Source organism: Lactuca virosa, chromosome 5, assembly GCF_052849685.1.
Source record: "Lactuca virosa cultivar CGN04683 chromosome 5, Lactuca_virosa_CGN04683_v6, whole genome shotgun sequence".
NCBI classification, from domain to species: domain Eukaryota; kingdom Viridiplantae; phylum Streptophyta; class Magnoliopsida; order Asterales; family Asteraceae; genus Lactuca; species Lactuca virosa.
The window spans coordinates 402,422,573-402,444,176 of record NC_136430.1 but is presented as its reverse complement, the minus strand read 5'-3'; the positions used below and the strand labels follow the sequence as shown (position 1 = coordinate 402,444,176).

Sequence of the window (21,604 nt, the reverse complement as noted above, 5' to 3'; positions counted from 1 at the left end):
CGAGCACATGCTCTACAAATTTTAATTTTTTTCATGAATCTTATATTATTATTTATACAGATTATCATTCCAATTATACCGTCAATCATAAACACTTTCCAAAATAATTATATGTATATTTATCATGTTTCAATACATAGAATCCAAACATTTATGATTAAATCGTTTAATAAGAAAATATCATCTTTAAATCTTTTCAAATTCATGCACCCTTATCAATTTCAAATCCGGTCATTTAATTATATCTTATTAATTATGAATGTAAATCATATATTTTTTTATAACTATTTTAACTTAATATAATACCAGGACTCATGTTTTCCAATTATACATTTTTCCATATTTTGTTATGATATATAGATATAGATATCTTATAAAATCATACCTTTTTCCATATTTAATTTAATCTTATTAAAAAAGATTTAATTCATCTATTTTTGATATATATTTTTATTTAATATAAAATCACGACACATGTTTTCCAATTATATCTCTACATTTGTTAACCAACTTTAATTCGTTATTATCTTCACCAATATTCTTTAATTCAATTCTTTGTATAATCATGAGGACTATTATAGATGCTTCAACAACTCTATTTGCTAGAGGTATTTGCAAAACTGTTATTTCCATATGTTCAACAAATGGACATTGCTTACTTTTGATTTATTACCATATCACATTAGACAAACATCACAATTGCAGATGCGTTCATTAAAATTAATAAGATATAAGTTTTTTTTAGACTGTTATACTAATTATTTTAAATTAATATATATTTTTATTTTAATATTTGATATATGTTATGTATGTTAGGACATTTAATATAATTATGCCCTATAGAACATAATAATTTTAAGATCCATTTATAGGTTAAAATCTGTGTAATACACATGTTGATAACATAAATGAGCAAAAATAACAACGTTCTGTTGAAAGTATGTTACTATAAATAACATAAATTGTTCATGTTACTATTTTTTGTTAATAATTATTTCTATAGTTTTTAAAACTCAATAAAATTATATATTTCGGGACATAACCCTAAAATAACAATCGAAATTATATAGGTATTGTTCATAACCCTAAAATAATAAAGTATACTTCGAAATTAAAAAAAAACAAATAATATTTAAATAATAAATTCCAAAGACGTTTGTATGTTTTTAATGCGTTCCTCTGCGTTTAACACGGGTTATAATCTAGTTATTTATATATGAGAAAAACTATTAATTTCTTGTCTTGGTAATGTAATTCTAGCCTTCTACTTAAAACCAATTTTTTTTTTTTTTTTTAGCTATTTTTGTTTTTTTTTCTTTATTTTACTCGGTGATTGGGAACGGACAGACGGGTTATTTACGTTTTGTTTGGTCAATGGTGTCTTCAACACTGACAGATCTGATAATCATGATTAACATGCTTTAATCTTCACTCATCAGTTCTCGGTCACCCTTCCAACAATGGTGAATACGCAACGTTGGTGGCTGCGAGGAGGAGGAGGAGGCCGGAGTTATATAATGATTTTGTGGCAAAGATGGGGGAAACGTGAATGGGCCATTGCCGCAGCTGGATTTGCCATTGTTCTTATAGCTTTATCTTTCATCCTTTCATCAGATTCATCCTCCCCCGATCAATTCTCCGGCACCACCGACACTGATTTCGTACCGCTCGTTCTCTTAAGCAATGCTGTTCAACGAGGCGCCTGTAATTCTTTTCTCTCTGCAACTTATTTACCTGTGAATTAGAGATACGTTTGAATGTGGTGGTTAACTTTTGAACTTCTTAAACCCCAAACCTGTAAGCAATCATTAAATTTTGAAGCAGATATAAATATTAGCAATTAGTTAATGGTAATTTTTGTACAAGGAGTAGAATAGGGTTTGTACCCTGATGATGCATTGATTGAGTGATAGTGAATGAAGCATAACATTACTTCTCTTTGCAAAATTTGACATGCAGATTGTTTAGATGGAAGTATTCCTGCATATCATTTTCAGAAGGGTTTTGGATCTGGCTCTAGGAGATGGGTTCTACACATCGAGGTTATTGATCAACTATTAGATGCTTGCTCCCTTTACCCAAACAGTTTTAGCGTTTATGGTTGATGAATGATATTATTTGATTAAACCTTGGTATGTGCTTTTTTCTAGTAGAGAATACGATAAATTACAATTAAACTACTGAGTCGAAGTTATTGGGCATGTCCACTTTTTGATAGCTTTTCATTTTCCATGACAATTATTGTTGGTATCTTCCTCATTTGTTTATGGTGATCTTATTGGCATACAGGGGTTTGCTCCTAGGATTGTGTAGATTTAAGTTCTTTTTGCAAGTTTTCAGGACTCATCTCTTCCTTTTTAACTGCAGGGTGGAGGTTGGTGCAATTCAGTAGCTTCTTGTTCTTTTCGTAAGGGGACTCCACTAGGATCTTCAAACTTCATGGAACACCAAGTTCAATTTTCTGGGATTTTAAGCAGTGATCCATCTCATAATCCAGGTTAGATATGACTGACTATTGCTGTCACTTGGATTCTTGATTTAGGCATAAAGCTTGTAAAATGGAAACTTTTTTACTACTTTTGACATCAATTAGAATGCAAAATGTTTGGCTAAAAATGTAATTGTACAGGTTGCAACCTTTGGTATCATTCACATTAGGTTCTTTATCCTAACTTTTTCATAGATTGGTTTAAAAAGTTGCTACATTTTTATTCATTATATAAGCATTTAATGCATTGACACTTGTTCAGATTTCTATAACTGGAACAAGGTCAAGATACGGTATTGTGATGGTGCATCTTTTGCTGGGCACCCTGAAAGTGAACAAAAGGTATGTTATTTCGAAAATTTCTTTCAGTTTTTCAAACATGCCACTTTAGTATAAATAAATAAATAAATATTTTGCCTCTTTCAATACTGCTACAGAATGATACTAAACTTTTCTTCAGAGGTCAACTCATATGGGAAGCAATGATGGATGAACTCCTGTCAATTGGATTATCTAATGCTCAACAGGTACATTTTATGGGAATATATATAGCTATATACCCTTTCTGTGGTCAAGTATAGTTATATGATATTTTATTTGAAAAGCTGTTTGTTGATAATTTGACAGGCACTTCTTTCTGGATGCTCAGCTGGAGGATTGGCAACACTCATCCACTGTGATGACTTCAGAGGAGTTTTGCCAAATGATGCTAAAGTCAAGTGTTTATCTGATGCAGGTTTCTTTCTTAATGAGTATGTTGTTCTACATTGACCATTCATTTGTGGTGTATTGGTGCATTAATATTCCAAAGAAAGAAGCTTGGTAGATATAATATATATTTTACTTGCTAGTTTTCTTGAAGATCTAAAAAAGTAATTCTATAAATTTGCAGGAAAGATGTTGCTGGTAATGCCACCATTCAGTCATTTTACCATGATGTTGTCAATCTTCAGGTTTGTCAGTTTATTTGTAACTTGATAGCACAAGTATTTGAAAAAATAACCTCTGTGTATCTTATGTTATAATGTTGTTAAAATATATAGTTTTTTTTTCCTGCTAGGAATTTGTTAAAAGTCAGTATTTTATTTATTTATTTTTTGAGAAATGCAGTCATTAATGATCCAATTTCATGTATCATGATGTCAGGGTGTAGCAGGAAGCTTGAAAAAAGACTGTGTTGCCAAAATGGAACCATCCAAGGTGCCATTTGTCTTTATTCAAGGAATAGCAACATACTTCCATTGATTTGTTTTTTTGTAGTATACTACATATCATTGAAAGTGCATCTATATTTTCACAATTAGTCCTTATTATATCAACTCATGTCTAATTTTGTTATGTAATATTGATCCTTTCATGCAGTGTTTCTTTCCTGAACAAATAGTAAAAAGGACAAATACACCAGTTTTTCTTGTCAACCCAACTTATGACTTTTGGCAGGTATACTTATTATATTGGTTCCCATTAGTTTTATTACTTTTTTTTTTTTTAAATATTATTTTGTTTGTAACAGATAAAACACATTTTGGTACCTGGGCCATTAGATCCTAATGACAGTTGGTACAAATGCCAACTCAGCATTCAAAATTGTGGTCCCCAACAGATTCAAGTACTACAAGGTATCAGATATATGATATCTCTTGTATGTGCAAAAGACATAAATGCCCTCTCCTCATTGGTAAACTATTAAATATCATATGCAGGCTTTAGAAATTCATTCCTGAAGGCATTGTTGGAATTTGAGCAAATGAAGGGTGGAGGAATGTTTATAAATTCTTGTTATATTCACTGCCAAACATGGATGTCTGAGACATGGCATTCTCCAAATTCTCCCAGAATAAATAATAAGGTAATATATTATAATTCCTTCGTCCTTATGAAAATTATCATAAAGTGACTAAAGAGTTAATATTTTGTTTGTTTGTGGTTGAATAGACTATTGCAGAATCAGTTGGTGATTGGTTTTTTGAGAGAAAAGTAACAAAATACATTGATTGTCCTTATCCTTGCAATCCTACTTGCTACAACATGGATTTCACTGGAAAACGATTACATTGAAGATGTGAATGGCATTCAAGTGTTGTATCTACACAAATGCTGCCAAAAAAAAAGGGAATCATCAATTGGATTTTATGTAATTGGGATTGGTTTGTTGTTTTAGGATATGTAATTTTTTAGGATCTTGTTTTTTTCGTTAATTTTGATTAAGATTATTTGAAGTTGTAATAATAAGTTTTCTAGTGTTTGATAAACCTGATTATGATTTTATTTTTGATTTTTTACTGCCAAAATAATTATATTTTGAGAAGTATAATGTAGGAAAGTGTTGCTATGGAGCTAATTTTTGAAATTAAAAGTGGAGTTTTACAATATCCATGCGTTTAATCATTTTTTTTTCTATTATCCGACTCTGATTTTCAAACCATCATGGTGATCACTTTGAAAGTTTGAATCCATACATCCTTTGATTAAGACCCACTGATATGCATCCAATAACTCTTATGGATAGTGATCTGAGCATTTTAATTTTTAACCTTTAAAATACGTTCAATTTAAAGGATTATTACATTTAAATTCTATTTTTAATTATTTTTATATGTATACACGTAATATTTATTCAAATATTGTGTAAAATTCAACTATTGAATTATATTTTATTCTACAATGTTTATTTATTATATAATACAAACTTTAAATTATTATTATTGATTTATTAAAAAAACTTTTTTTAGGATGAGATATGGACACTACAAATTTTTGGTTACGCCATTTGAACGACGAGTGCTCGAACGATATTTGTGGATATGATGAATCAAATATGTAAGTTTTTTCTTGATCGATTTGTTATAGTGTTACCAATGACATGCTAATGTATTCTAAGAGTAAACAGGAACATGAGAAACGAAATATTCGAAGTTCTAAAAAGAGTGAAACTTTACGTGAAGTTCTCAAAATGCAATTTTTAGATATGAGATGTGCAAATTTTCTCCTCTGTTGTACTTCACCCCATGTGGTTGCCTATATCGACTTAGCATGTGTGGAAGAATCCCCCAAACTTTTTAATTTCCAACCTCCTCATAAACAACTTTTTTGTAATATGATATAAGATACTAACAATGTTTTATATTAATTTTTTTATTTTATTATAGAATTATTATTTTATAGTTAATTACAATAACTTAGTTATCTTTTAACAACATATTTGTCAGTATTTTCAACAGGAAAAAAAATGTGAATTCGTCTCATATAAATAAAAAATGTAACATGTCTTAGAATGTGGGCTAAATATTTTTTAGTGTTGGTGGCGTGGTCGTGGTACATCTTGAAACTTTGGGCTGCCCGCTTAACATATAGAATTCTTTATTGGATGGACTACTCGATTGTTCTATTAGAATTAGAAACGCTCCTACGAGCGTATCCGCCGCCCACGACGTTGCCGGACTACTCGCCGCCATCGTTCCGAGGATCCATCGTTCTGGCCAACACCGTCGTGTAACGAAGCGGGTTCCTGTTTCTGATGGAATATGACGAGTAAGTTTTTACTTCATTAGATACCTTTGAAATTTTGATGTTGTTTACGAGGCCTATCGAACGTTACAGTATTTTCTGAGTTCAGATTGATGCTTGAACCTTGTGATACAGATAAAAGAGAGGATGCAATCCTCAGTATTTTATATAAATCAAATTATTTTTCTTAAAAAAAATTATAATTAGTACTCACAGCAAACCCTACGCACGCAGGTACCACACAGATACCGGAAAGAGCTCCCAAAATTGCAGTTCGAAGCTCCAATTTTTGGTTCATGTAACGCCATTAGAGACATGACAAGGGTTCTACAGCGATTCATATGCAAAACCCAGGTGTCATCTCATCTCATTCAACTCCAATTCGGGCCTTTCAACTCCACCACACAACGTCGATGGAAGAAACCAGCAGTCACTGCACAAACCCGGTTGGAAGACAGAACCAGAGACCTGAAGCTCGACAACCTCATGACCAATCTCCGCAAACTCAGCTTAATCCTAAGCTTCCACAGCCTCATGTCTGGTCGTAGAAGAGGACCCTTTGTTTCTGTTCAAATCATGTCTCGTTGGAACAGAATCGTTGGTCTAAATGTACCAATTGGTGGGTTCCTCCGAAAATATCCCCATGTCTTCGACGTATTTCCTCACCCAGTTAAGCGAAACGTTTGTTGTAAATTAACTTCCAAGATGATTCTCTTGCTTCAAGAAGAAAGCAACGCGATTAGAGATATGGAATCAGACACTGTCAATCGGATCAAGAAACTTCTAATGATCTCTGTCACAGGTACTCTCCACATCCACGCGCTAAGATTAATCAAAAGGGAACTCGGTTTACCAGATGATTTCCGTGAATCGATTCTTTCAAAGTACAACGAATTCGAGTTAGTAGATCTGGAAATAGTGAAATTGATCGACAGAGATGGTGTTCCTGAAGATTTAAAGGTAGCCGAAGTGGAGAAATGGAGGGAGAGAGAGTATAAAGAGAAATGGTTGAGCGAATTCGAAACCAAATATGCGTTTCCGATCAATTTCCCAACAGGATTCAAAATCAAAGCGGGATTCAAACCAAAATTGAAGGAATGGCAAAGACTTCCTTACGTTAAACCCTATGAACAGAAGGAGTCTTTTAGGGCTTCGAGCTGTGGAGGGATTGAGCGATTTGAGAAGCGAGCTGTTGGGATTCTTCATGAGCTTTTGAGTTTGACAGTGGAGAAGATGATTGAAGTTGAAAGATTAGCACACTTTCGTAGAGATTTTGGTATTCCAGTTAATGTTCGTGAGGTTATTCTGAAATATCCCGGAATCTTCTACATATCCACAAAGGGTAGCACTCAGATGCTGTTTCTTAGAGAAGCTTATTGTAAAGATTGTCTTGTTTCACCGAATCCTGTTTATATTGTTCGGAGGAAAATGTTGGATCTTGTTTTGATGAGACGTCGGAATACCAGAGAATTGACAAGTCGACCAAGGGATGTGAAGGAGAGTGTTGGTGGTGATTGGAATGGAGGTGGCGACTTAGAGGGTGATTTTGTAATTTCAATTTTAGAAAATTTTGATGATGATAATGAGAATGATCAGTAGGTTTAAGTTTCAATGATCAATTTTATAGGGGCAAAATTCAAAAAAATAACAATATACTTTAATTTCCCTATCATTATAGATAATGTAGTTTATCTTACCAACAATAACAATGTACTTGACTTTCTTTATCTATAATAACAACGAACCTTCATTTTTTAGTGTTAATAGCAATATAGAATATGGAACTAATAATATGCTTACAGTTGTTAGATTATACATTACTAGTATTGATAAAAAAAATTGAAATATTTGTTATTATAGATAATGAAATTTAAGTATGTTGTTATTACGGTTAAAAAGATATCGTATATTGTTGTTATTGGTAATAAATAAATTATGTTTTATAAGTTTTATGTTATATAAAATCAAAGTAATTATGAGATTAATATACCTATGGATTTCACTTAGAAAAAAAAACGTTAAATAATGGATTAAGTTCTATAAACATATTGATTATATCAAAAAAATAAAATATATTACCGATATCGAAAGCTAATTGACCCATGTTGTATAGTCAAATCTGTTACGTGTTTGAGGTTTGACATAAGAAATGACTTGAAATTTTGCGACTTGAAACTTTGCAGTGTGGGCTAGATTGGGTTACTTAATTCAACTTTATCAAGTTCGGATTTTAGATAAAATAATATATATTAGAAATAAATTCTTTCCTACTTATTCTTCATACCCATCTTTCTACTATTTTTAGATGACCGCAAGTGTAATAAAAGTTGAGAAATTAAATATCTTCCTACATTTCATTTCTATTTATCATTCTACCATATCAAATGTTGACATGTGTCACATTTCATGATATATTTAATGAAATTGATAATATTTTAATTTACGTGTCAATATTTGATAATATGAGAATGAATAAGAATAAAATATAGAAGGATATTTAATTTCTCATAAAAGTTTATTAATTTTATTGAATATAACAAGTGACAAAAAAAGATAAGAAGTTTATCATTTTTATATTTTAGTATTAGTTTTAGAGAAAATCACAAATTTACCAAAAAATGTTAATTACTTTATGGAAAATAGTTAAAAAAAAAACCAAAATTGCATTTTTAGCCATCAATTTCGCAGATGGACTGCCTAGTCCATCTGCGATCATATCAGTCCATCTAAGAAAAAAAACATAGCCTACTATAAAAAGATAATTTTTTTTGTTCGTTTTTCACTCTTTTTTGTTGAAAAAACTCTCTTTGGGAAATGATTTTCTTTCCCCATCTGCGATTATGAACGATTTCCAAAGAAATAACAACTAAACTGATAATTTTTTATAAAAGTTTATATATAATAAGATTGTTTCGTAGTCAAACTCTATCAATTTCCTAGTAACATTACAAAAAAATCACATTCGCAGTTGAAAAGGAGAGAAAATCGCAATTTTTAAGGGGGAAATGAGGGTATTTATACAATGAAAAAAAAAAACTCATCTACGAACGTACAAGTGGCTAAAGCACAAACATGTTTTAGCCACTTGTATGTTCGCAGATGGCTTGCCAAAATCACAAATGGGCTTAATCTGTAATTTTGATAGCTAAAAATGCAATTTTGATTTTTTTTTGATTATTTTTCAAAAAATAATTAATATTTTTGGACTAAATTTACAATTTTCTCTTATTTTTAATACAAATACACGTTTTTTTTGAAAGAAAACGTGTTAATGAAGTGGTCAAAACGCAAAGGTCTAACAATAAATTAAAGGAGTAATTGGGGGCGGATCTTCTTCAATATTCGTTCCCCTCTCCCCTCCACGTTGCCGGACACAACTTTATGGTCTCTCTCCCTAATCGACGGTAGTCGGAAACTGGCTTCAACTCCTCCGCATCTTTGTTTGATCGGTAATTTGCTTTCAGTTTTCCTTTTCTTATTCTTTTTGATTGATTTCAATTGGATCGTCAATCGTATTTGCGAACCTGACATTGTTAGCGGTTGATTTCTTTCATCTGAATCATCGGCGATATCGCTTCAATTAACAGGTGAATATGAGTATTCAGAGCCATTTCGATTGCATTTCCTATTCCTTTGAGGCTCAATTGGATGATTGGTTGAACGGATCGTTAGTTTATTAAAATATTAAATACATTGAATGGTTTTATTAATAAAATATCAATCGTTTTGTCTTTAACCTGTTGGTAGAAGTTAAAATTGGAACCTATAAGATATTATATATAGGTCAATTGTGAATCGGATGGTTATTCCTTTTGGTTGGTGATTTTATTCCTGAGATGTTACATACGTTACGATCATTTCTTGGGTTTAGATTTACTCATAGGATGATATATAATTGGAGTTCTGACATAATCTGCTCTTTGGGCAAAGTGTTTGAAACTTCTATTCGTCTTAGCCATATAATTGCATCAGTTCTCTATAGGATATTTTCTTGCCCCTGTCCCTGAATGTTAGACTTTCATACTAGATAGAATGCTCCCCCTTCATATGTTAGTAAATGTATTATAATAAATTTAGTGGTTAAAGGGATAATGGTGAGGCAACAAACATTGATCCGCTACCTTCTTGGTTGAGTTGACATGTAATCTGGGTATGGAAAGTTGTACGCTGCAGCTTAGGAGAAGCCTTATTTTAAGAAATAATTTGGTTTATATCTCGTCCACTTGTATGCATGTACTTATATATATATGCATATATGTATGTATCATATGTAAGACAATCTGAGTGACCAAAGAAGAAACTTTTACTATATCCTTAGCTTGTTGCCACTTTATAGGAATTCAAATATGTTTATTGAGCATCTAGTAGTTGAAGTCTTTATAATGAATGGTAGGCTGATAGCATATCCCTAGTACCACTATATTGATAAAAGAAAAATGTGATATGCAATTGCAGCTTGTGTACACTTGCTAGTGTAAAAACCAAATGGACGAGAAATCTAAAGCTTCATCAGAGAAGGAGGTAAGATCTTGAATCTATTCATATGTTATATTATATCCTTGGTTGTATCACATGCTATATATAAGTAAGCACTTGTTTCATCAGGAAGAAGTCATCAAGAAGAAGTACGGAGGCATTGTGCCAAAAAAGCCCCCACTCATTTCCAAGGTAAGTTTCCGGCTACTTGGAAACTATGGGCTTTAATGGAATTTTAACTTTTGCATTTGATATCAGGATCATGAACGGGCTTATTTTGATTCAGCTGATTGGGCTCTCGGAAAGGTACACACTTTTTTTTTTTTTTTTTTTTCTCATAAGAAAATTTGTGATTAAAACTTGTTACTGTTGACAGCAAGGTGTAGAGAAGCCCAAAGGACCTCTCGAGGCACTTCGGCCTAAACTACAGGTATGTAAAAAATTTGTTGCAGTAGGCCCCGTCTGTTATAGAGATAGGACATGACAGAACAAGTTGTACTGTATGACCTGTACTAATTGTGACTGTGACTGTGATTGTGACATTTTTTTTTTTAACTGTGTTTATTACGATCCAGCCAACTCAACAGCAAACAAGATATAGGAAATCTCCTTGTGCACCAACAGATGGAGAAGGTACATGTGATGCTAAATTTGATGTTCAATTTGACACATAGTTTAAGAAAATTGTTTGTAGTGTTTATTATATCTCTATAATGAGCTTCAATAAAGATAAGTTGCTAATTTATTTGTTGTTTTGGTTGTTTGAATAGATGGAAACAGTACGCCAGCCTCTGATGATGGTTCTATGAATGAATGAGAAAGTGATGTTGAATGTTGATCTTCTCTCTCCCTTTTTCATTTCATGAAACAATAGCTACAAACATATTGTGATACAAGTATGCAACTTGCATTCTTTTTTTTTTAAGTGTTTTTGTTTTTTTTTTGTTTTCTTTCTTTTCAACTTTAATCCATGTTTGAACTAGCTTTTCATTGGGATCTATGAACTGTGCTGCTGTTAAATGGCTCTTTTGCTTTAACTTTTGTGTTTCATCCCTATACCTACACATTTTTTACACCAAAAAATACTCTTTTTTTTAACTTATATATACTGTCAAAAAACACTCTTCAACTTATTAGTTTTTTACATGGTAATTTTTACATCTTTTTTTTGTTGTAAAAATGTTAAAATATATGTACTAATACAAAATTAAAACCAAATAAACGACCCCATTTACTGACATTGCACCTATTGAAGACGAAATCAAAGCACAGACATAAAGACAAATATGCGGTGTTTGAGTTTTAGTTTCAATTTTAATGTAGGGATGTAGGGTTTAGACGTGTGTTTAGATAGTTACTTATAACTTGAAATGACATTAACCTTCTCAACAAATACAAGAACATTTGTGGATTTCTTCAAGTAATTTTATTTTTTGATAAATTCTTACTTTATTTTTTTCCATTGTCATATGATGTGGATGAAAATAAACTTTTCAAAATTTCAATTTTTTTTATTGTTTGTTTCCAAGCTTGTTTTTCTTACCTTATTTTATGAGATAGTTATCATACATATTAATGGTGACACAGAAACATAGTGAGAATATATGGGTGATAAAAGCCCTGTGATTGCATTATCATTTATCAACTTATTAATCTGAATTTCCATGAATTGTAACTTACATTTCTGATTATCTTATCCTCGGAATGTATGACCAAAATGAATCCTTGCTCAAGTTCAATAAATATCATCCAAACCAAATTTTAAGCCAAATATGTCGCAAGCTTATCGATTTCATCTGGGCTTCCGATGAAAATTGGAGTGCGCTGGTGAATCTGTTGATAAACAAAAAAAAAGTTCTTATAAAATAGTTTGGGTGACCCAAAGAAAGTCAAAAGTTACTCGATAACAATTTACCTGGTCAGGTTGAATATCAAGAATCCTCTGGACACCATCAATGGCTTTCCCACCGGCTTGTTCCACCAAATAACTCATCGGTGCACATTCATACAACAACCTCAAATTCCCACTTTTTGCTTTCTCATTCTTAGGGTTACCATAGATACCACCATAAAGCAACATTCTATGAATCTCACCAACAAGACACCCAATATATCTCCCTGAATACGGTTTTCCATTTGGTCCACCTGGTTTTCGTAGATGGTTGAGGTAGTTCTGCAACTTACTATCCCAAAGATCAAAATTCCCTTCGTTAAAAGAGTAAATTCTTCCTGATTTTGGTATCTTTATATCCTCATGTGTCAGCACGAATTCTCCATATGCTGGATCAAGCGTGAATCCATGCACTCCGTTCCCTATCGAAACCGTGAACACCACTGAGCTCGAATACAAACAGTATCCTGCGGCTAATAAGTTGCTTCCAGGCTGACAAACGCTCACGATACACTTCTCTTTAGCCTCATCTAACTAATCATCAAAAAGTAAAAAAAAATAAAAAATGATCAAGTTATTCTTCCAACAATAAGCCAATCCACATTGTAACTGAAACTCCCAACACAGAAGTAATCTACATTGAAACTTTCATATTGCAGACACATACGTATGCTGCTCAGACTCGAACCCTTGACCATTTATGTTAGTTTGAAAATGATAGTATATAAAAGGATTGTGATGGTTGTGTAAGGAGGGGTACCGTGTCATTGTCGTAATCAACGAGGCATTGTTCATCGGGAGCGTATATGCCAAAAATAGAACCGGTTGTTAAGGCGATGTCGATGTTAGCAGATCCATCGATCGGGTCAAACACAACAATGTAGTTCCCAGAATCGGTTTCCTCAACTGCCACAGGCACGTCTTCCTCCTCTGATGCTATGATCCCAGTTCGACCACTTGATCTTAAACAATTGCAGAACAACTACATGTATATGACACCATATATGGTTAAACTTTCAAAAAGGAAACAAACACGTTACTTTGACTTATAGCTTTACATTTTGAAAAGTCAAAACATATACAATATACCTCATTAGAGATGACATCGAGCTTCTTCTGGTCTTCACCCTGGATGTTCATGGTTCCCTGAGCCCCAGTCAGGTTGATAATGCTGGACCTTTGTAATAAGGAAGCAATTTGCTTGCAAGCCAATGAAATGCTTGATAGAACTATGGTTAATTCTGCGTCGATATGGCCAGCTTGTTCTTGCTTTAGTAACCATGTTGTTAGGTTCTCCATTTCGTATCTGTTCTTTCTCTTGATGGGGGTGGGAGTAGCGGCGGGGCTGGCGGGACCAGCTCCGGCTCCGGCAACAGCTTGACAACGGAGAGAGATGGGGTTCCGAGTGAAATATGGTTGTATTTCATGGTGGGAGTGACGGAGGTTGGAAATGGAAGTGGTGGTGGTGGTAGTTGAGAAGAGAGAAGACGGATGCGAAATTAGAATTGATTCAGCCATTGGAGTGTGTGAGGCCTTTGATCGGGGAACTTGTTATCTTTCTTTCTGTAACAAACGAGTGAATATGATTGATGCGATGAGAACAAAGGCAACCCCACCATCATCTCAAAACAGAATATACTTTCTTCTTAACTTCCAAAATCATAAAAAAAGTTCAAATTTTATTTTTATAAATTCAACGTCCCCTATAAGTTTATTTATTTACTAAGTGCAATACCCATGTATTATATGAGTTCATTTTAAAGAAAAAAATATAAAATTCTAAACATTTAAGAAGTTTGAATTTATAGGAAAAAAATAAAAAATATTGAATTATTAAAATTAAATTGTTTGTTTTTCTTTTAAATTAAACAAATAATTTAGATAAATAAACAAAGGAAACTAATGAAACTTTAATTTAGAAATTTTGAAATTAGAAGGAAGTGAATTAATGAAATTGATATGCATTTATTATTACATTTAAATATTATGTGGAAATTAAGAAAATGAAAAAAAACCACAAAATGCCATGTGTAAAAAAATAATAATTGAAAATAACAACAAAATGACATGTGGCCAAATCAATTAGAGTGTGACATGTGACAAAAAGTTCTTTATTTATTAGGGAGGATATTATTAGGGAGGATTATATATATTATTATTAGGGAGGATTATTAGGGAGGATTTATTTTTTAAATTAAAGAAAAAAGAATTAAAAGAAACGAACCATCAGTTTCTTCTACCCATTAAGACTATTTTTAATTTTTTTTTTATTATTATTAACTAGACACCCAACTAAGGCCCCGTTTGGTAGTTGCTGATTGAGAAAGTGCTGCTCGGAAAGATCTGTCTGGGTAATAAATTCTGACTGAGTAAGAAATCATGTTGTTTGATTGTACATCTGACTGAATGTTCTGACCGATGAAAAATGACTATTTTACCCTGCATGGTTGAAGTTGTTGAATAATTATAAAACCATACATATGCTCATTCAATATAAAATCCAAACAAATTATTGCAAAACAGCACAACTCAAAAATCAAAACCCCAACAGAGCAACTATTAATCTACCATTAATTTATTATTAATTTTGTTACAAACTTTTACAATTGCTGACAATCCACAAGAAATTTATATTCTTCTAGGCTACTACTCCAAGAATCCTCAAATCAAGAGCAATATACAAGACTTATAACTTCGTGGTGTACAAATCATCTTATCAGATCATTATATTTTAATTTGGGCTATCATTGTCACAAAATATCATCATGAGCAGTAAATTGCCTACCTCTTGATGGAATATTCATAACTTTTCTTCTTCCACTAGTGCCCTTAGTCTCATTGTTGATGGTTGTGTTACCATCTTTCTTTTCATCTCTGGTATTCACAATCACTGACCCAAACTTGTTCCCTCTTCAATGTTTGGTAAGTGGTAACTCTAGTTTCAATAGCTTTGATGATGATGAAGACTTATTTCTTCTGTGAGATTATAAACTTGATTTTGAAAAATTTGATCGATATCAAAATCTGATCTTCTATGAGATTATAAACCTAGTTGATGAAGGATCATATCCTAGTGGGAATAAAGGATAATACCAGGAAGCGTTCCATGGAATTCATAATCTCCAAAAATAACATTCAATAGAAGATATGTATGTACGTGTTCAGGTATTAAACAACCAACATAAGCACAATCACTTGAAAAATCATAACTTTTATCTCTCTTAACAGCAAAATAACATTAAAGAGCAAAAGATAGTCAAGAACAAACAGAAAAAATCGGAACTTTCCCATTCAGATTTTGAAAAATCAAGAGCACAAATCGGAACAGCAAAATAATCAGAATTTTTATCCCTCTCAACAGTAAAAATTGGAACTTTAATGAAATCGATTTCATGAATTAAGAGCACAAAGGAGCCGCTGAAAGAGGATGAAGAAAGGAGAATGCGTACCTGATGAGAAGAGGAGAATGCGTACCTGATGAGAAGAGGAGAACCTGCGATTGAAGGTGTTGGAAGAATCGATTTCAAGAATCGGTTTCAAAAACAAACTCATGAAGGAGGCGTGAAAGACAAATCGTAAGGAGGACACAACTTGGAAACGCTTCTTCCTTTCTCAGTCAGTCAATTGTTTTCTTCTTACCGGGCCATATCCTAGTGGGAATAAAGGATAATACCAGGAAGCGTTCCATGGAATTCATAATCTCCAAAAATAACATTCAATAGAAGATATGTATGTACGTGTTCAAGTATTAAACAACCAACATAAGCACAATCACTTGAAAAATCATAACTTTTATCTCTCTTAACAGCAAAATAACATTAAAGAGCAAAAGATAGTCAAGAACAAACAGAAAAAATCGGAACTTTCCCATTCAGATTTTGAAAAATCAAGAGCACAAATCGGAACAGCAAAATAATCAGAATTTTTATCCCTCTCAACAGTAAAAATTGGAACTTTAATGAAATCGATTTCATGAATTAAGAGCACAAAGGAGCCGCTGAAAGAGGATGAAGAAAGGAGAATGCGTACCTGATGAGAAGAGGAGAATGCGTACCTGATGAGAAGAGGAGAACCTGCGATTGAAGGTGTTGGAAGAATCGATTTCAAGAATCGGTTTCAAAAACAAACTCATAAAGGAGGCGTGAAAGACGAATCGTAAGGAGGACACAACTTGGAAACGCTTCTTCCTTTCTCAGTCAGTCAATTGTTTTCTTCTTACCGGGCCAGACCTCTCTTACCGAGTAAGATGGACAAAATTGATTTACCAAACAGTTTTGGCTGACCGTGTCAGTCAAAAGTCAAAAACGTCTGACCCGACTCGATCAGACATGTAACAAACAAGGCCTAAATCTAAGTTTTATAAATCATCAGCAATATATGAACTTAACCAAACCCAATTTTCTATTTCACAGTTAATTTCACTTAATGATTAAAACAGCTTGCCCTTAATTTGCAACTATTACAGTTATACTCTATCTATACAAGTATAAATTTTGGTATTTCTTTTAAATCTTAAATAAAGATAATATTAATTTTTTTTATCTAAATAAAATACAAGCACCCAATAATAAGTTGACATATTGAAATAATTATAATGTTAGACTTTTAGATAATAAGATGAAACCGACAAATTTATATTTATAAAGATGATATTGACAACTCCATATAAAATTAAAATAAACAACAAATTACAAACAAATATGTGAAATCCAAAATCACTTAATGATGTATCTTACAAATAAAAAGTTACATAGTACCATATCTTACAAACACATGAAATACAAAACTACATAAGGAAATAGCATATAAAGGCATTACAAAAATAAAACACAAATTGAGCTATAATCAACTTTCATAAAACTTTGACAATAGATAGTGTTTCTTATTCTTCACGTGACAAGTGCTCCATTTGTAATGGTATATTCAAATGCACAAGTTGCATATTCTTTAGCTCCCTTTCCTCCATTTTGCTATAATTCTCCGTTTTTAGCTCCTTTTCACTATCTCTAGTAAGCCTCGGTGCATGGAGTTCTATAGCAATTTCGTTAGAAGCATTAAAATTTTATTTACTTTTGATATTGTCCATGATGAGTCACACAACTCTTCTGATTTTGTCGTGGGACATGCACTTGTGACAATCACACATGTACTTGTCAAAGTACTCCAAAAAGATGGTTGAAACGACACCATATGAGAGATGGACAGAGAAAAGTCCTAATTTTTCTTATATTAGAATATGAGGATGTGAGGCTATGTGAAACGTTAATAATCGAAAACGTTAGGTCCAAATTCTAAAGATTATAGATTTGTTGGATATCCTAAAATAACCACAAAATATTACTGCTACAGTCTATTCGAAAACAAATTGTTTGGTACAAGGGATGCTAATTTCGAATCGTGAGCGTTTCATTCCTTACTCTGAAACCATTGTGATTTACGTTATTCATTTGGCTGTGAGATAGTTAGTGGACGCCCACGAGCAAAGGGATGATCTAATTAACTTAGAGTAGGAGAGTGGGGATTTGTACCTCACTGACATGCCAATTTATACATGTAACATGATTAAAATTAATTAATGTTTTGATATAAAAGAGAGAAAAACTATGGTCAACGTGCATTTTAGCCAAAAAATACCACTTATCCTATTTTAGCCACTAAAACCGTAAGTTTCTTAGGAAAACCTATGGTCAACGTGCATTAACTACGGTCAATGTAACAAAAAAAAATAGACTACTCTTTCGGGCAATGAGCTATTATTTCAGGGAGCATCTACTCTTTCAGGACCTATCAGCCTATAGTATATAAGTATTAGTTTTCAGATTTCTTCATTTTGACTACTCTTTCAAGTTTTTGGCCATTATTTTATCTCAATGAAGCCTTCAAAGAACAACTAGGTATGTTTCGATTCTTGCTATAATTTTAGCTTATTCTTGATTAGGACTAGGTTTTATACATATAATATTTAAAAAAAACAGGAAAAAAATATGAAACCGTAGGCTTCATACGAAACCTACGATGTACAAGTAGACAATGCATAGATTGTGCATCGAATGCTTGTACATCGTAGGTTTCGTAAGAACCTATGTTTTTTTTTTTTTTTTTTTTTTTTTTTTTTTTTTTTGCTTGCAAGTTGTATATAGTTGTATTATCATGGACATATGATGATTTAAAAAAAAAACAAAAAAAGGGACACCGTAGGTTTCATAAGAACGTACGGTGTACAAACAGTTAATGCACAATTTGTGCATCGGCAACTTGTACACCGTAGGTTGTTATGAAACCTATGGTTTTGGTCAATTTTGTTTTTCATTGTGGTTTTCCTTTTTAGCAATATTATAAATAAGTTGCTTGTAAATTGTATATAATTGTATTATCGTAGGTCATACACCAACATTTGCCCATCTTATTCTTTTAATACCAACATCGAAATCTTTAATAATATATGTTTTGCAGGTCTTCCAAAACATTACCTTCATTGTGTCGTTGTTTCTGAATTTAGCTACAATGTTGAAATACAAATGGATACCACATATTCAATGAAAGGCGTGAGGAAATATATATGCAATTGATGTCGCTATGGATGGAGAGATATAAATGTAAGGTCCTCCATGTTGTCTATACATTCGTGCAATTTTTGAAAGAACCATGACCACGTCTGCGTACATTCACTTTTGCATATGGCATAAGCAACCGATAGTATTTGGTTATGTTCGTCTATCGTCACTGCAAGCAACATCGTACCATTGAATCCACCCTTTAGGTGGCCAACATCAATTATTAGGGTCGGCCTATAATATTTGAGGAAGGCTCGTACCTACAATAATTTATAATTGCATTAAAAATTAATAAGTAGGATTCATATGTAATATTTTTTTATAAAAAAATATTACTACTTATCGAGCAACCAAGCGCGATATACATGAACTCAAACCGATCTTTCTCATCTGTTTTAATTTGAGTAATTGTTCTTGGATTATGTGATGAAGTTGTGCACATACGCTGAGAGTTTGGTAAATGAATCTTCTTTGGTACTTCTTAACAACAACAACGTATATTGTTTTGCCCGCCAAGCCTGTTGGTATGTGATATTGATTGAAAATTTCGAATTGATGTCCCTGACAATTTCATTACCTCGGTAAACTCTCTTATAATCTCCGGCCATAACCTCAACGATAAAGTGGACGAGAACCTTTTTCTTTGATTGTCGATGATTACTTGATTAGACTGCAAGTTTGTCGCAGAACATGTGTGTTGGTCAACAAGTTTTGTGATTTGATAACCACTAGTCGATTTGATTCCCTTTGCCCTAATCATCCAAGAACAATTTTCAACCAAACAAGCCACCTCGAACCTTTCTTTACTCGATCTGATAGTCCTATACTGCCTACCCTCTGCCATGCATTTTGTTCCAATTGCAAGCTTAAGCAACTCTTTGTTATCAAACATGTGTAGAACCTTGATACCTTGACTTATGTCCACCCTATGAGATGGAATGTTCACGTCAACATTTACGTGACACAAAGGCAATAGGGCCATACCATGAAACATGGTATCTGAATAAATAAGTTTAGGTTCATAATCTGATTCTTCTCCATTAGAATTACTCTCTAGGTAGGATAAATCCAACTTGTCATAATCCACAAACTCCCAGTATCCTTTTAGTTCACCATCATTTAAAAAAGGAACTTCTTCTTTTGCGGATTCATTACCGACCTCATTGACCACTGCTAGTCGTTTGTGGTTGAAGTTATGATGTGCACCCACATCATTAACATATGTACCGATATCATCCTCACCGATGTACTTATAATTCTGTGGTTCCACATACATAATCGGTTTTAGCACTACGTTTACATTTTCAACAACACCATGATTTGAGATATATTTGTAGATATAAATGTACCTATTGGGTTGTTGCTCCCTTTTCCGATGTATATGTTAGCTGCAGATGCGTTTCCTCTATCAACAACTTCGTTACCCCCAACACCTTCTTCAACCACCACATACAAAAACACAGGTTTATCTCCAACGACATTTATTACCTTGATCAACTTTCTAATATCACGATCATCAACAATACCACAATAATACAGTTACCTGGGATGTTGATGAGACATACTAGCTTTTGATTCTTCGGGAATACCCATCTACTTTTCTCAAAATAAACAAATTCAGTAAATGTGGTGGTCTCGTAAAATTCAACACCGTAATAAAACATTCCCGGAATGTATCTCGATTGCCATACATATGATAGTTGAGAATTAACAAACTCCCATCTTCCGTCAATGATAAGCAATACAAAATACTCGGTTGAACTCATTCTATGATTTTTGAAAGAAAACAAGCTAAAGAAGAAAAATCACAAACTTTTAATCTAATAAATATGATTCTTCTAATATATAGTATGTACAATATAGTAGTCAACTTCAACAAAAAAAAAAAAAAAATAGTAATTTGTACAAAAAAGTACTCAAAATACAAAAAAAAAAAAAAAAAAAATGAAGCCGTAGGTTTTTGGAAAAATACTCTTTGGGAAACCATAGGTTATCGAGAGTATACCGTAGGTTTCGTTACAAAATGAAAAAAAAAAAAAAAACTTTTAATATGTTTCACTGAAACAGTACAACGAAAGAATAGGCGAATTTGGAAACCTATATTCTTGAGCCTTCTTTTTGCTTGAGCCTTCAACTAAGTTAAATTTGGGCTGTGGGCTTCTCTTATATGAGGCTTAAAAAGTATCTCGAGCCTTCATTTTGCTTCTTTTGCTTTCGGTTTTTTGTTTAGCCCACACACACAAAAAGCCACAAGGTTATGGGAACAAGGTGATTCCACTCATCAACATCTGTAGCCGATATCAATAATTTTGTTCCGGTTCTTCAACCTCCTTCTAATTTTACGTCTATTAATGACATAGATGGTCACTTCTAAAAGAGGAAAAATGGTAGAGAAATAGAGGACAATTAAAGTATGAAAATGAACGTTTTTCTTTTTTATTTAACATTTTTTACCGCTATAGAAAACCAATTGACCCAACCCAAAAAGTTGTATTATATATATATATATATATATATATATATATATATATATATATATATATATATATATATATATATATATATATATATTCCCAACCTATCAAAATCAATGTTTTAAAAAACGGTTTTTTAGTGAACCGGTATGGTGACCAGTTCGACCGCCGGGTGAACCGGTTTCTATATTTTTCATGTTTTTTCTATTTTCCT

At 32.6% G+C, this 21,604-nt stretch overlaps 4 protein-coding genes across 5 annotated transcripts; 3 read left to right on the top strand and 1 right to left on the bottom strand.

Moving 5' to 3' along the window:
* The first annotated feature begins 1,356 nt into the window (after nt 1-1,356).
* On the top strand, nt 1,357-4,763 carry LOC145111208 (pectin acetylesterase 5-like). The gene is made up of 12 exons (XM_079047505.1): nt 1,357-1,704; nt 1,960-2,042; nt 2,368-2,497; nt 2,751-2,830; nt 2,926-3,015; nt 3,116-3,240; nt 3,381-3,441; nt 3,635-3,688; nt 3,851-3,928; nt 4,002-4,107; nt 4,192-4,337; nt 4,424-4,763. The coding sequence occupies exons 1-12, from the start codon at nt 1,461-1,463 to the stop codon at nt 4,544-4,546; spliced, it is 1,320 nt and encodes a 439-aa protein (XP_078903631.1). The 5' UTR covers nt 1,357-1,460; the 3' UTR covers nt 4,547-4,763.
* Nucleotides 4,764-5,855: 1,092 nt separating this feature from the next.
* LOC145111209 (protein ROOT PRIMORDIUM DEFECTIVE 1-like) lies at nt 5,856-7,607 on the top strand. The gene is made up of 2 exons (XM_079047506.1): nt 5,856-6,019; nt 6,230-7,607. The coding sequence occupies exon 2, from the start codon at nt 6,311-6,313 to the stop codon at nt 7,592-7,594; it is 1,284 nt and encodes a 427-aa protein (XP_078903632.1). The 5' UTR covers nt 5,856-6,019; nt 6,230-6,310; the 3' UTR covers nt 7,595-7,607.
* Nucleotides 7,608-9,288: 1,681 nt separating this feature from the next.
* Nucleotides 9,289-11,508, top strand: LOC145111206 (cAMP-regulated phosphoprotein 19-related protein). Of its 2 annotated transcripts, none has more exons than XM_079047502.1 (7): nt 9,289-9,444; nt 10,451-10,516; nt 10,601-10,663; nt 10,730-10,777; nt 10,848-10,901; nt 11,047-11,104; nt 11,242-11,508. In XM_079047502.1, the coding sequence occupies exons 2-7, from the start codon at nt 10,481-10,483 to the stop codon at nt 11,286-11,288; spliced, it is 306 nt and encodes a 101-aa protein (XP_078903628.1). In that variant the 5' UTR covers nt 9,289-9,444; nt 10,451-10,480; the 3' UTR covers nt 11,289-11,508. The 2 variants fall into 2 exon arrangements, with proteins under 2 accessions (XP_078903628.1, XP_078903629.1); XM_079047503.1 differs by lacking the exon at nt 9,289-9,444 and adding an exon at nt 9,456-9,582.
* A 568-nt stretch (nt 11,509-12,076) lies between these two features.
* On the bottom strand, nt 12,077-13,948 carry LOC145111205 (fructose-1,6-bisphosphatase, chloroplastic-like). Its single transcript, XM_079047501.1, has 4 exons — nt 13,452-13,948; nt 13,123-13,344; nt 12,387-12,896; nt 12,077-12,304 (listed from the first exon to the last, which is right to left on the bottom strand). Exons 1-4 carry the CDS (start codon nt 13,878-13,880, stop codon nt 12,233-12,235), a joined length of 1,233 nt encoding a protein of 410 aa, XP_078903627.1. The 5' UTR covers nt 13,881-13,948; the 3' UTR covers nt 12,077-12,232.
* Nucleotides 13,949-21,604: the final 7,656 nt, after the last annotated feature.